Source organism: Durio zibethinus, chromosome 23 (assembly GCF_047325235.1).
Source record: "Durio zibethinus cultivar Kanyao isolate XHJ-2024 chromosome 23, ASM4732523v1, whole genome shotgun sequence".
NCBI classification, from domain to species: domain Eukaryota; kingdom Viridiplantae; phylum Streptophyta; class Magnoliopsida; order Malvales; family Malvaceae; genus Durio; species Durio zibethinus.
The window spans coordinates 11177661-11192342 of record NC_143184.1 but is presented as its reverse complement, the minus strand read 5'-3'; the positions used below and the strand labels follow the sequence as shown (position 1 = coordinate 11192342).

General features: G+C 30.2%; 1 protein-coding gene across 1 annotated transcript; it reads right to left on the bottom strand.

The window, feature by feature from the left end:
- Positions 1-1247: 1247 nt before the first annotated feature.
- On the bottom strand, positions 1248-5334 carry LOC111314626 (uncharacterized). The gene is made up of 5 exons (XM_022916172.2): positions 4282-5334; positions 2992-3050; positions 2727-2855; positions 1927-2062; positions 1248-1825 (listed from the first exon to the last, which is right to left on the bottom strand). The coding sequence occupies exons 1-5, from the start codon at positions 4978-4980 to the stop codon at positions 1499-1501; spliced, it is 1350 nt and encodes a 449-aa protein (XP_022771907.2). The 5' UTR covers positions 4981-5334; the 3' UTR covers positions 1248-1498.
- Between the last annotated feature and the right edge of the window lie 9348 nt (positions 5335-14682).

Below are 14682 nucleotides of genomic sequence, written 5' to 3'. Positions count from 1 at the left end.
ATAGCTTTTTTTTAATTTAAAACTTAATGTGTTATTATCTATATATAATTCTTGAATTTCATCATATTTTGGATGCGTTATAATTAAGTTCATAGTACCAATAATTAAATTTAAATATCAATTTCAATTAAAATAAGTCAACATAAATTTTTTATTAAAATTTATTTTTTAATCATAATTATAATAATTTTTTTAATTATAATTATAATAATTTTTTTAATTATAATTATAATAATTTTTATTATTATTTTTAATCTCATCACAATTAATTTCATCATTTATCTAAATAAAATTATGATATCCAACAAATGAAATAGTATTAATGCTTCAATTCACATAACAATTGATTCCTCTATTAATCAATAACACGTGCAACGTGAAGATTTTGGAGAATTCAAAAAAAAATGTTTTTTCTTTTTTTGTTTATTTTAGTTGGATAAAAGTGGTGTATTTTAACTTTTTTAAATAATCAATAACATACAATTTTTTTTTTTTTATTCAATCAATTAAATGAAAGGAGGATGCCGGATTTGAGATTGTTTGGAGTTCTAATTGTGAGATTGTTAGGTTTTGATTTGTGAGATATATGGATTAGTGGATTTTGAATTTAATTGATTTAGTATTCTATAATAAAGTTGAATATTTTATTTTTTTAATTTTATGTTATTAATTTGCTCTATGTTATATTATAAATATAATATATTCTTATATATAACTATTTAAAAAATCAAATAAAATATTATATATAAATTATGTAATTTATTAATGATTTGGTCTTTAATTGGATTGCAACATAGTGAGCTGGCTTTTAATTAAATTTAAAACAAGAAATGTGGATGTTTGTTTGACATGGAATAGTAATTAGATGTATTTTTTTTTTAATGAGTTTTGAGTTTTTATTATTTATTATTTATAATAAAATAAATTAAAATTTATAAGATGATAAATATAAATATAAAAAGATATAAAACAAAAAATAAAATTTAACTTACTTTTCTTTTCTCTTCTTTTGTTTTAGATATTTTTTTATAAAAAATTTTTATAATCTACAATAAATTAAAAAATTATACATTTGATCAAATGATTAATGAAAAATACAATACTCATAATATAATATGAAATTTTAATAAAAAAATATAATCACAATATATGAAACATTACTTTTATAAAATTTTTATTATTTTATATTAAAATAATTATAAATATATTCAAAATATCAAAAATTTTGAGTAAAAAAAAATCACTCCTGATCTAATTCTAGTATTATAAATGGTAGTATCAGTATGATCTCAATGGGTGACAAACCCAGTGTTTTACATGTAACTGTTAAAAAACATTCTACAGGAGATAAGGTATGAACTAGGACAAACAAGAAGGATTTGCAATGGGATAAAAAAAAAAAAGACTCAAAAGATTAACCTCAAATTATACATTCACCGGTAATGCAAAGGAAAATGATGAAAAGAATATGGGGAAAAGGGGGGAAGAAAAGGTTTAGCTATTGAATTTGCAGGGTATCTAATTCCTTCTTTACAATCAGGTTGCCTGAATTGCTCCTTGTGAAAAGTTCTTCAACCACCTCATCCCAGTTAGTCCCTCTAGAACTTGACTCGGCTTTAGGTTTTGGGGTATCTCGTTTGTGGGCTTGGGTTTCTGTTCCCTCTTTCACTGACAGTTGTTCGCCGGTGGTTATGGCATGAGGGATATTCAAACTGACAGCTCTTTCCAATGCATCTTTGTGTTCTTTCTTAATCGTCTGCAACCTCTCCAGTTTCTGTATTTTGGGGGGAACTGTCATCGTCTCCGATTTCTTCTCCCTCATAATCTGTAAGAACCAACAACTAAGCTAATGCTGCAAGAATGTTTGAAAAATCCACAGTACAGCAGAGAAACTTTAATATTAACCAAAAAAAGAAAAAAACTCACCTTCAAAGCCTTCTCTGCTTCCCTTTCTATCCAAACTATTCCATGATCAGACGTTGCGTTAAAAGATAAGACAATATGTTCAAACCTCTCATCTACAGGAATGGCTGTTCTGACTTCAGGAGGAAACCTCCCGCATCTACAGATGCCAATGACATAGTAACTTAATATCAAATAACATGAAGCACAAATATTAACTGCATCATCGATAGGGCAATGTCCTTTAAAAAGAGACAACTTCACCATAATTTAAGATAGAATTGTAAACAATTGGTTGGTTAGGAACCTTCTAATTTGAAGCCCATTCCCAACTAGAGGGAACCATAAAAGGCAAATCACTCTTGGTTGTATGGCAAATTAGTGAGGTTTAGCCTGGAACTTAGTTTAGTTGGTTCATATAGTCATCCTAAGAGGTAGCATTTAATAGGTCTAGAGTTTAGCACCTGCAACTCCTTCCTCCTAGTGTGTGGTCTCCTATGTACCAAAAAAGTTAATGAGATAGTAATAACTTTGAAATCAATCAAGGGAGTAATATTAAATGATCAGCAACTGGTTAAGCAGTTGGTTTAAAATTCAACTTCTATAATCAAAAGTAAAACTAATTGCAATTGGAAATGGGACGTAGCAATCATTATTAGGCTTACTTTCTATAACGAACAAATCTAAGCTTGAAAGTGGCCAAAAATAGCAAGAAGGGGGCAAAGAATTTTTGTTTGCAGAGCAACAAAGTCATTGAAATATTCACACAATCCATTAGGTGATGTAAATATCAAGAAGAACCGAGAGCCTAAAAATGTCGGTACCTGCAAAATTTTCTCTCTACAATATGATACATCCGTCCAGGAGCATAAAGTCTTCTTGGATCTCTAAGTTTTCTACCTTCAGGTACGAAGGTATCCCTCAAGCAAACAAGAAATAACAAGCAGGGCAAGCTGTCCAAAGCATCAAGGCCAGGTTTAAGGGATAATAATAGTAGAAATAACAATTCACTCCACTAAGTATCTATAGGAAAATCTAAGAGAACAATTAATGAAAAGATGCAAAAACAAGCAGGAAAAAAAAACTAACCAGAATATTGACTTGAAGATATCCTCCAACGGGGTGGCTGTCCTAGGCAAGAAATCATCCTGGATAAGAATTATAATTTCATGTGAAGGGGATTTTATAAGAATTATAATTTCATGTAAAGGGGATTTTAACAATCTAAATTCAATAAATTAAGATGATTGAGAAGCCCTACTAATACCAAATAAATATATAAATGTAGATCTGATAATTTTAAACACGATATGATAATAAGATACAAAAATGATACGAAAAAAAACACGATTTAAAATTTTAGTAAAAATCGCAAATGGATTAAGCAAAAAATCAAAAAACATGTTTTGGCTATGGCATGTATGGCAATTTTCATGTTTTAACATGTTAAACACAAAATAAACATAAAAAGATACATGAATTGTCATTTCTAGTCTATATAAATGCTGGCAAAAAACATAGAGAATGGTAAATTATCAAGAATAAAGAAAGAAAGAAAGAAACCTAAATGGATACTCTATGAACAAAAATAACTAGAATGCTACAAATTTTGAAAGCCTCTGACATAGATTTATTATTTCATTTTTTTTCCCTTGCCTGGAAGGCAGTCACCACTTATTACTTTCAATGTCACTCATCAAATAAAAAAGTTTACCGTTTTGCTGCTTTCTCTAATCTGGATATATATCAAAATAGCAAAACATAAACTTCAATCCTTTGCTTGATGCCAATGGGATTAGTTGCATTGATAAGGCTTGAATATTTCAGTTATAAGGTCTAGGTTCGAATCCCGCTGCCAACAATCTCTTTGGTGGGCAATCCATAAATCTAATGTAAGTTTGCTTTGCCTTCTCTCACGCGAAAATTTTTTGACAAAAAAAAAAATCTTTGTTTGACAGGTGGGAAAGAGTAAGGCAAGAAAGAAAGAGATTGAAGGAAAAAGGCAGAAGGAAAACTAATTTCCCACGTTTGGTAGGAAGGAAATAGGAAGAACTAAGGAAATTTAGTAAATTTGCACTTTTCCACTCTCTCAACATGCAACCATTCCATATGAAAGAAAAATCACATCGAACCAAAATAAATTATCTTATAAACTATTTTCTTTCCACAAGGGAAAAACAAATTTTCTTCCTTTCCCTCCCCTTTTTCTTCCCTATTAAGCATATAGTAAAATTGGACCTATTGATCTATCAGCAAATAAAACTATGAAAGATTCAATTTTGAAAAAAAAAATCAATGATTTCAAAATAAAAACAACAACTCAGAACCAAAATAACAAAACAATTGAACAATTTGAACAAAAGCATAAACTAAAATCACCTGCAACACAATAGAGTGAATAATATCAGCATACTTGACAGCCAAGTTAAGTGACATACACCTCGCCGGCGCCACCGCGTAGCACCTAATCTTACTCCGGGGAATCCCACCCAACCTATGAGTATGATTAACCACCACAACCGTCAGCAACGCCGCCACGCCAGACCCCAAAGAATGTCCAGCGAAAATCATCTGATATTCCCTCCCAGTCTCTTCCCAAAGCCTCCTCAACGTCTCACTCTCCTCGTTCAACAGCCAAACCGCCGATTCCAACAGCCCGTGATGAACATAACCCCCATCAAACATTTGCATTCCTAACCTATTATTCAAAAGCAATTTATAGTCACTTTCTTTCGCCAGGTTGAGTCCCCGGATTGCGACCACGATTTCCTTCATGTCATGGTCGGCGTAGATAAGGTAAGGAGGAGCACAACCATTGGTCTGTTCATAGGTGACACGTTTCAAAACCCAGTCTGGGTTAAGTCGGTAGCCGCCCTCAGGAGGGAACTGGGGGTTTCTGAGATCAGTTTCGTAGACAGCTAGGGTTATACGGCAGACTCTTGGGACAGGTTCGAACTCGTCGGGAGTAGCTAAAGGCCAAGTTTTACTGTCGTCCGAGCCAACGTAGGTACAGCGTTTCCATGCCCAACGTAAACAACCGAGAACGACTACCCATTCAACGCCGCAAGATACAGACATTTATGGTCGAATCAGAGAAATAGGCGATGGCTGTTATTAATGTTAAAGAGAGAAAGTGGGGATGGTGGGATTTTAGAGAGAGAAAGGAGGGGAAAGAGGAGAAGGAAAAGACGATTCGGAAGGGAGAGGAAGAGAAGGGGTGATAGGAATCACGTGGGGGAGATGACAGCCGATAAAAGAATGATTTTACGGAGGGATTTTGGTTTTCGGACATCTGCAACCTTTCAAGCTTTAACTTTGAATGAGGTTCTCAGTTTGTTCTGTTGCTGTAGTTACGGCTCGTTTTGGTCGTAACATTAATCCTTGTTTTGAGCGTCAGGATTGGGATGTGGGATTAGTAAAATTATTTTACATATTTTTTTTAGAATAAGTAAAAATAAAAAATAATTAAAAAATAAGATATGTAATAATTTTTTAATTTTAAGTGTGTAATTAAAAAATTTTATTATTAATGTATAAAAATGAATTCTAAATAAAAAATGTTTCAAAATTCAAATAGAGAAAATTAATAAATAACATGTAAATAATTAACTTTATAAAATCAATATATATATATATATATATAACTCAACTATAAACCTACAAATCAAAATCCAAAATTAAATAAATAAATTTAATATTAAATTAAGTTTTACTAAAATAATTCTACATATCTACTTATAAAAAATTCTTAACTAAAGTATTCCCTTCAATTCAAAAATTTTCCAAGCACTCTTGTTACCGTATTAAATGCATGTAGATAACTTTCGTCTTACATTAAAGGTTAGATGTTAGAGTTACATTTTTTTAAAAATATATATATAAGATTAGATGTCAAATGTTTATAAGTAATGCAAACCTTTTCATATAGAATATTCGTCCCAATAATCATGATAATTTACATAGTGTGATTGAAAATAATTTTAAATTATTGAAAGTGATTAAATTATTATTTTAAAAAATGATTTAATTTTTATTTAAAAAATTTTATCTTTTAAAAAAGTGATTTATAAAATTAAATTAATTGTTCAGACTTTTGTATATATTCATTTTATCATCAACATCCAACAATGATATAATTAACAATCACTAATTAGAATAAAGCGCAATTGTTAGACACATGGATTGATGAATTTTTTTTTATATATGATTGCTTTTTAAATACATAGTTTTTAAGGAGTTATAACTTTTTAATAGATAAGAATCATTAAAATTCTTAACTTGGGCTTAACTTAACCATAAAAATAGAGTGAGTTTTTGTAGAGATAATTTTAGATTCCCATTATAAGATTTTTATTTTTATAAAAAAAAAATTTCTTCATTCAAAAAAGACTTAACTTAAAAATAAAATAAAAAATTATAAGTATTAAAATTTGAATTCAAATTTATCGGATGCTAAGAATCATTGTATTTTTTAAAAAAATATTATTAATATTAAAATTAGATTACTGATTATTTAAAGAATTTAAATTAATATTTTTATTTTTTTTATATTTCAATTTCATCTTAATTAAGGGTGTAAATGATATATTAGTACTCGTAAGCTACTCAAATTCGATTCGAAGAAAATTTGAATTCGGTTGGAAAAAAATTTGAATTCGATTCGATTATTGTCGAGTCGAGCTCGAGTAGCTCGACTTATCGATCGAGTCGAATTCGAGTATTCTTATATCCCACTCGAATAGCTCGCGAGCTTAATCGAGCTTTTATATTTAAATATATTTTTATTATTTTAATTAATAAAATATTTTGAGTCCGAGTTCGAGTTCGAGCATGAATAATCGAACTCTTGTCGAGTATACGAATCGAGCTTATTTTTATATATTAATCAAGCTTAATCGAGCGAGCTCGAGTAGCTCGAATTCGATCACGAATCGAGCTCGAGCTTGAAAAATAAAACTCGATCGAGCTCGAGCCGAGTATCGAGCCTCGAATTGTGAGTCGAGCTCGAGCTTCTCACTATTCGGCTCGACTCGATTCGATTACACCTCTAATCTTAATACTAATAAAAATATTTTTAAAAAATAAAATAAAATGTCAAATAAGAAAAAAAAGTTGGAAAAAGGATTATTTTTTCTTTCCTTTTCTCTTTATTTTGTTTCTTTTTTTATATTCTTTTTGGTAGATCTAGCATTATTCTTTTTTTTTTTGCTTTATCAAAAGATGAGAACATGATTTTATTACACCAAAGCTAAGTGATCTGAAAGATCGAACTTTTTCCATGAAAAGAATAAGAATCCTAACCAAATTAATGACACCACCACACTAACAAAGAAGGGCCAAGGGATAAAAGGAAATTTTGATGGAATTTAATATGCCTCTTCCGAAGCTTTTCCTTGTGCATTTCCCTTTCACAAAACAATTCCACGAAAAGAAAGTACCAAATGAATCATGGCACAAAACAATCAATGAAAAGAGTTTTAGATTTTGATTTTTTTTCCCCTCTTCAGAAACTTAAATATTTGGGTTTGAATTTGAAAATTAAGATTTGGATTTTATATTTATTAATTGAAAATACCTATAATTTTTTTTTATATAAAAATTTTGTCGTTTCGAGATAGAAAAAACAGGTTACAGGCTTCAACTAGAAAATGAAATTTTAATTTAAATTTTTCCTATATTTTTTTTATTTAAAAGTTCCACATGATAGATTTAAAGAAAAATTATGCACTAATAATGACATTTTTTATTATACTCTATTATTGATGTATAAAATATTAAAAAGTTATTTAATATATTAACAATGAAATTTTTTTAATTTTACAAACGAAATTAAAATTATGATATATATTATACTTTTTTTAATTAACTTTTAATATATAAAAAATATGTATCATCATTTTAATCTTACTTGTAGAATTAAAAGATTTTACTGTCAGTGTATTTGATAATTTTTTTAAAATATGTCCCTAAAGTTATATATATATGTGTGTATATGTGTAAATCCATCCTTTTAGAATATATATGTTAATATGTTAATAGAAATACATTCCTATTATATTTATATATGCTCATTTAAATTAAAATTACTATACAATTTACACAAATAAAAAAAAAAAATTGTTAGCATATATTCTAATTAATCAAGTGAAGCTTGTAGATGTAACCCTCACTAGAAGCAAGCCCAAATGCAAGTTTATGGATTTGTCAAGCAACCATTGGGACAACTTTTGTTTAATCTATCCTTTTTAGAAAGGTAAAGACAACAACAGCACACAACAATAGGAATCACAAGCTATTGCTTATCAAATGCCATTATTCATACATTTTTGAAAATCAAATAGATTCGTAGAACTTGCTTGAACATAGGTCGCCTTTGGTATCTTTTCATATCGTAAATTTAATGGAATGCAACTGTTAGAAATTAAATTATTGAAAAAATAACTTTGGAATATATGAAAAAGTATTGATTAAAATCCTAAAAAATGTTACATTCCCAAAAACATAACATATCAAACATAAGAATAAACTTTCCACTGATTAAAATCTAAAAAATACCAACATATAAAAACTTTAAATGTAATAAAATAGTACATTTACATGTTAAAAATTACAAAAGAATCTATGTTTTTTTTTTAACTTTATGACTTTTTTTTTTATTTTATTTTGAGAAGAAAGATTCCAACTCACCTTAACATCGAATAAATGCATTTTATGTTCTAAGCGTAATTTTTTTTTATGGTTGTTGAACTTTAATTTAATGTTTGAAAGACCTTGTGAAAATCTTGAAACATATGAAAATACTTGGTCCTTTTTATAAATACCATATATTTTGCATCTTGCATTCTTGCTTTAACCTTTTAAAAGTTTTGTACAAGTAATTTTTGAGTTTGTCCACTTTGATAACCATATTAAGAAGCTTAGAACTTTCTATTTTAATTCAGAAAAAGCAAGAAAGGTAAAAAGCATATTGTTACCCAGTGAAGTTTATAAATTTTTGTATTCCTTTCTTTCAAATTAGGTTTAATTTAGTATTATTGCTACGGTTGAAAAAAATTATATTAAAAAAATGTATTTAAAAATGTGATAAGAAATATTTTTTAAAAATTTTAAGCTTTTAGTATTGCTTTGAAAAAGTGTTATAATGAATTGAAATGTCAAAGAAATGTTAAAAAAAATAAATAAAAAAAGAAAATTAATATAAAATAATTTTGATTTTGTCGTAACGGTTTTGAGATCATCAGATGTAAAATAAGTTTTAAAATCGAGAAAATAAAATGGAGTCGCCATCAATCTTTGTTAGGATGTGATTAGTCACCCAAAAATTTATCTTTTTAATAAAACTATAAAAACGGATTTAAAGTTTATCAAAAAGATAAATTTCGGTTTACGAAAAATCAGGTTAGGTCCGGGAGTCGGTTACATGTGGAGAAGGATTAACACCCTCACAACGCCCATAATTGGTACCATTTAATTACGCGCTATTTTTTATGTTGGATAAAAATGATTTTAATTTGAAATTTAACACTAATTCCCTTCATTTGGAAAAGTAAAATTTTGCTAAAAATTTTTATTTAGAACTATTGAGAAAATCTTGAAGTTAAAGAATTATCTTAAAATTCTCTAACATCTAGGCAGAACTTAAAATAACTCTTTTTGCTAAAGATTTAACATAATAATCCTTAAAATAAAATAACAATCTTTATAAAAAATAATTGTTAGTGACTCTCCAACATATAGACAGAGTACTAAGAATTATTTCTTTCGGAATGTTATTTTTGTTTTATTTTATAATATCACAAAATTTTTTTTAAAAGTATTATTCTTTTTTATTATAAAATATTTTATCATCAAACAGTAAATTAAAAAGAGAATAATGCAGATAATTATCGATGAAACATGCTAACGTATGTATACTAATGAATGTCATGAGAAATGAAATGCAATTTAATAGTTGGGTTCCTAAGTATAATGAGACCACCTCGACTCTCCAACATCTAGGCAGAACTTAGGTGTGACTGTTTATATTTAAGATCCCAATTTACTATTATACTTTTTATTTATTAATTGTATTCTTAATACGAATTAAGAAATCGTGTGAAAAGACTTAACGAAGTAAAATTTTCTAAATACCTCATTATCTAGGCGGCATTCGGGAACAAATTGCTTTAAATAGAATTTTCACACGTATCCCTAAGATTGTTAGGAGGTTTTGAGTAAGGGCTTGAGTAAAGGTTTTGAATGTTTGATTTTAAAGTTTGGAGTTTGGATTTAAGGGTTTGGATTTTAGGGATTTTGGATTTAAGGGGGTTTAAATTTAAGAGTTTAAAAGTTTGAGATTTTGGATTTTGAGGGGTTTGGATTTAAGGGATTTTGAACTTTTAGGGGTTTTAAAAACTTAGGATTTTGAAAATTAAAAAAAGTGTTTAAAGTTTAAGTAAAACGCGAACATCTCTAAAAATCTCCATCATCTAAGCGGACTTTCAGAGCATGCTCAATTTTTTATAATTTTTGAAAACTAATTAAAAATTTATTATGTATTTTTTTTATGAAAATTTATTCATAATAATTTCCCAACATCTAGGCGAAATTATTTTTTTAAAAAAATATTTTTTATTCCCTCCAACATTTAGGCAAGGAAAATAATAAAAATTATTATTACTTCTTTGAGTATTTTTAATACATATTTTTAGTTATTACTTGTTTTCAATTTTATTATTATTAAAACAATTAAACATTTATTCTAACAAATTTAGAAATTTATCATGCATAAATATAAAAATATACTTAAAATAACAAAAATAATAATATATGAAAAAAATTCAAAAATTCAAAAAAAAAAATTTTTTTACCTGAACCGGACCGGTCAACAGTTCAATCAACGCTGGTCTGGATCGGTCTGACCGGTTCGGCGGTTCAACGATCCGGTGGTTCTGATCAATTTACTAACGGTTCGTCTAAACCGGTTTAAGGTTGGCTGAAGCGGGTTGACGGGTCGGTTTGACGGATCTCAGGTCGGATCCGGGTCCACGCGCAGATCTTCTTTGATTAAAACGACGTCATTTTGGATTTTTCTCTAAACGACGTCGTTTTGAGTTTTGCTTTTTTATATATAGCTGAAAATTTTTTTTTGCCTCATTATTTTCTGTTTCATAGAAAAAAAAAGAGAGAGAGAGGGAGAGAGTGCTTTGGGGGAGAGGTTTAGCCTTCTCGCTGTCTGGCCATCGGAACACCGCACGATCGCCTCCTGATTGTCACCGACGATGGTCGTCGGTGGTCGAAAAATTACCAAAATTCACCACGATGCTTTTCTCGGCCTCTTGAGTTCAGATCCGAGATCTTTTTCAAGAGAACAAGCCCCGATCGACGTAGATTGGGATTTGAACTTTTTTCGAGTTTACTGTTTTTCTTTTTTTTTTTTTTTGTAAAATGAAGGTTGATCTGATTCTTTTTGTTCTTGCAAGGAGCTCGGTGCTAATGGTTCCTCGTCATAGGCGAGGACTATGTTGTTTTTGGTTTTTGTTTCTATTTGTACATTTCTGTTTTGGGTATTTTAGGGGGTGTTTGGGGTTGTTGATGGAAGAGTTTGGCTTGGTTTCGAAGGTCTGTTCGAAGGCATTTTTTTTAGAAGGGGGTTTGAGAGTTTTCGAAAAGAGGGGTTCCAAAGAAATGTTGAAGGGGATTCGAAAGAACGGTTGAAAGGGATTCGAGAGAGCTTTCTGGGAAGGATCTATGAGGTTTTTTAAGGAGCAGATGATGTTGTAAGGATGACTATAGGGAGTGGCAGGAGGTGGGCTATAGGGTGGCTGGTCGGGGCTGCTAGTGGTGGCTATAGGGTGGTTAGTGCCAGGCATCAGTCGCCTTGCTTTCTGTTTTTTTTTTAATTTTTATTTATTATAATTAATAATTATTTTTTTAAAAAAATTATTATTATTATTATTATTATTATAATTAAAATAGTAGACCCAGATAAAATCAGTGTCTATAGCTGCCCCTATTTGCACATTACTGAGAATCAGGAATAGGGCAAAGACAAAGACAATGATTTTGTCTGAAAGCAAATCGTGATCGACCTTTTTTTTTTTAAACACAAAACGATTGGGATGACACCGTAAGTTAAAAAATAATGAATCAATCGAGATAATATTATGAATCGAATTTATGCTCCGAGGTCTTACAAATCATATCCGGAGATTTTACAGAATCGATTGGGATAACACTACAAGTTAAAAAATAAAGAATCGATCGGGATAACACCACGAATCGAATTTATGCCCGGAGCTCTTAGAAATCATGTCTAGAGGTCTTACAGAATCATGCCCGAAGGTCTTACAGAATCGACTGAAATAACACCACAAGTCGAAAGATACATATCGATTGAGATAACACCGCAAATCGAATTTATGCCCGAAGGTCTTAGAAATAAATTGGAATAGCATCACAAGTCAAAAGATAAAGAATCGATTGGGATAACACCGCGAATCGAATTTATGCTCAGAGATTTTAGAAATCATGCCCGGAGGTCTTACAAAATCGACTGGGATAACACTACAAGTCAAAAGATAAAGAATTGATCGGGATAACATCACGAAATCGAATTTATGCTCGGAGATCTTAGAAATCATGTCCGGAGGTCTTACAGAATCATGCCCGAAGGTCTTACAGAATTAACTGATATAACACAACAGTAAAAAATAAAGAATCGATCGGTACAACATCGCGAATCAAAATTATGCCCGAAAGTCTTAGACATCATGTCCGGAGGTCTTACAGAATCATGTCCAAAGGTCTTATAGAATCAACTGGGATAACACCACTAGTCAAAAGATAAAGAATCGATTGGGATAACATCACAAATCAAATTTATGTCCGGAGGTCTTAGAAATCATGTTCGAAGATCTTACAGAATCGACTGGGATAACATCACGAATCGAATTGATGTCCGAAGATCTTAGAAATCATGCCCGAAGATCTTACAAAATCGACTGAGATAACACCACAAGTCGAAAGATAAAGAATCGATCGAGATAACATCATGAATCGAATTTATGCCCGAAGGTCTTAGAAATCATGTCCGAAAGTTTTATAGAATTGACTGAAATAACACCGTAAGTCAGAAATAAAAAATCGATTGGGACAACATCGTGAATCAAAATTATGCCCGGAGATCTTAGAAATCATGCCCGAAGATCTTACAGAATCATATCCAGAGATCTTACAAAATTGACTGGGATAACACCATAAGTCAAAAGATAAAGAATCGATCGGGATAACACTGTGAATCGAATTTATGCCTAGAGGTCTTAGAAATCATGCTTGGAGGTCTTACAGAATCATGTCTGGAGGTCTTACAGAATCAACTGGGATAACACTACTAGTCAAAAGATAAAGAATCGATCGAGATAACACCGCGAATCGAATTTATGCCCGAAGGTCTTAGAAATCATACCCTAAGGTCTTACGAAATTGACTGGGATAACACCACAAGTCGAAAGATAAAGAATCGATTGGGATAACATCGCGAATCAAATTTATGCCCGGAGGTCTTAGAAATCATGTTCGAAGATCTTACAGAATTGTCTGGAGGTTTTAAAAATCATGTCCAGAGGTCTTACAGAATTGACTGGGATAACACCGTAAGTCATAAATAAAGAATCGATCGGGACAACACCGCGAATCAAAATTATGCCTAAAGATCTTAGAAATCATGTCCGGAGGTCTTATAGAATTGACTAGGATAACACCACAAGTCAAAAAATAAAAAATCGATTGGGATAACATCGCGAATCAAATTTATGCCCAGAGGTCTTGAAAGTTATGCCCAGAGGTCTTAGAGATTATGCGCGGAGGTCTTACAAATCTCAAAATCTTTGAATGCTCCTCATAATCAGAGGTAATAAAACTTTAAAATTTTTAAATCTTTTAATCTTGAAAGTCGTGCACAGAGGCTTTTAGAGATTATGTTCGGAGGTCTTACAAATCTCAAAATCTTTGAACGCTTCTCATAATCAGAGGTAATGAAACTTTAAAATTTAAAAATCTTTTTAAACATGGCTTTCTCTTGATCCGAGATTTTTAAGACTCTAAAGATCTTTTTTTGAGAAAGGTTCCCTCTAAACAGAGGCTTTGAAATCTTGATTGAAATTGGTTCCTCTTAAACAGAGGCTTTAAAATCTTGATTGAGAACAGTTCTTTTTAAACAGATACTGTAAAACTTTAAAAACATGCCCCCCTTTTTTTTGTTTTTAATACTTACAAAGTTGATAAATGCAAACATAATACAAATGTTTATTCTCATCAAATTATGCTAATGGAAATGTCAATGCAAATGTCAATGCCAACGTAAGAATGCAAATGCTTGATACATTTGACTTTTTCACAATGCAAATAATAATGTCCTTTTCATGTAGATGCCCCTACAAATATTTTTTCTTAGGATACAGATGCCATGATGTAAATGCAAATTCTTTTTATGGTGTGAATGCAAATGTCTTATACAAATGCCAATGCAAGTGATGCAAATAAGAATGTCTTTCTTGTGATGCAGATGCAAGCGATGCAAATGCAAAGACTCTTCTTACCTCTTTTTTTAAAAAAAATATTTGTTTAAATTTTTATTGTTTCATTTTCACCCAAAAAATGATCTCAGTATTATGTACAAAATGCTCAAATAATCTTGAAAGTTTTCAAAAATGATAAAAAATTACCCCACATAAAGTATCTTTACAATTAATAAAAAATTTAGAACTCAAGACTTCTGAATCTCTTGGAAGTCGATGACCA

Coding starts and splice junctions, on each gene's coding strand:
- LOC111314626 (XM_022916172.2), bottom strand. CDS start 4,980: ATGTCTGTATCTTGCGGCGTTGAATGGGTAGTCGTTCTCGGTTGTTTA. Junction 2,063..2,726: donor GTAGAGAGAAAATTTTGCAG/GTACCGACATTT, acceptor TGGCATCTGTAG/ATGCGGGAGGTTTCCTCCTG. Junction 1,826..1,926: donor AAGCAGAGAAGGCTTTGAAG/GTGAGTTTTTTT, acceptor TGGTTCTTACAG/ATTATGAGGGAGAAGAAATC.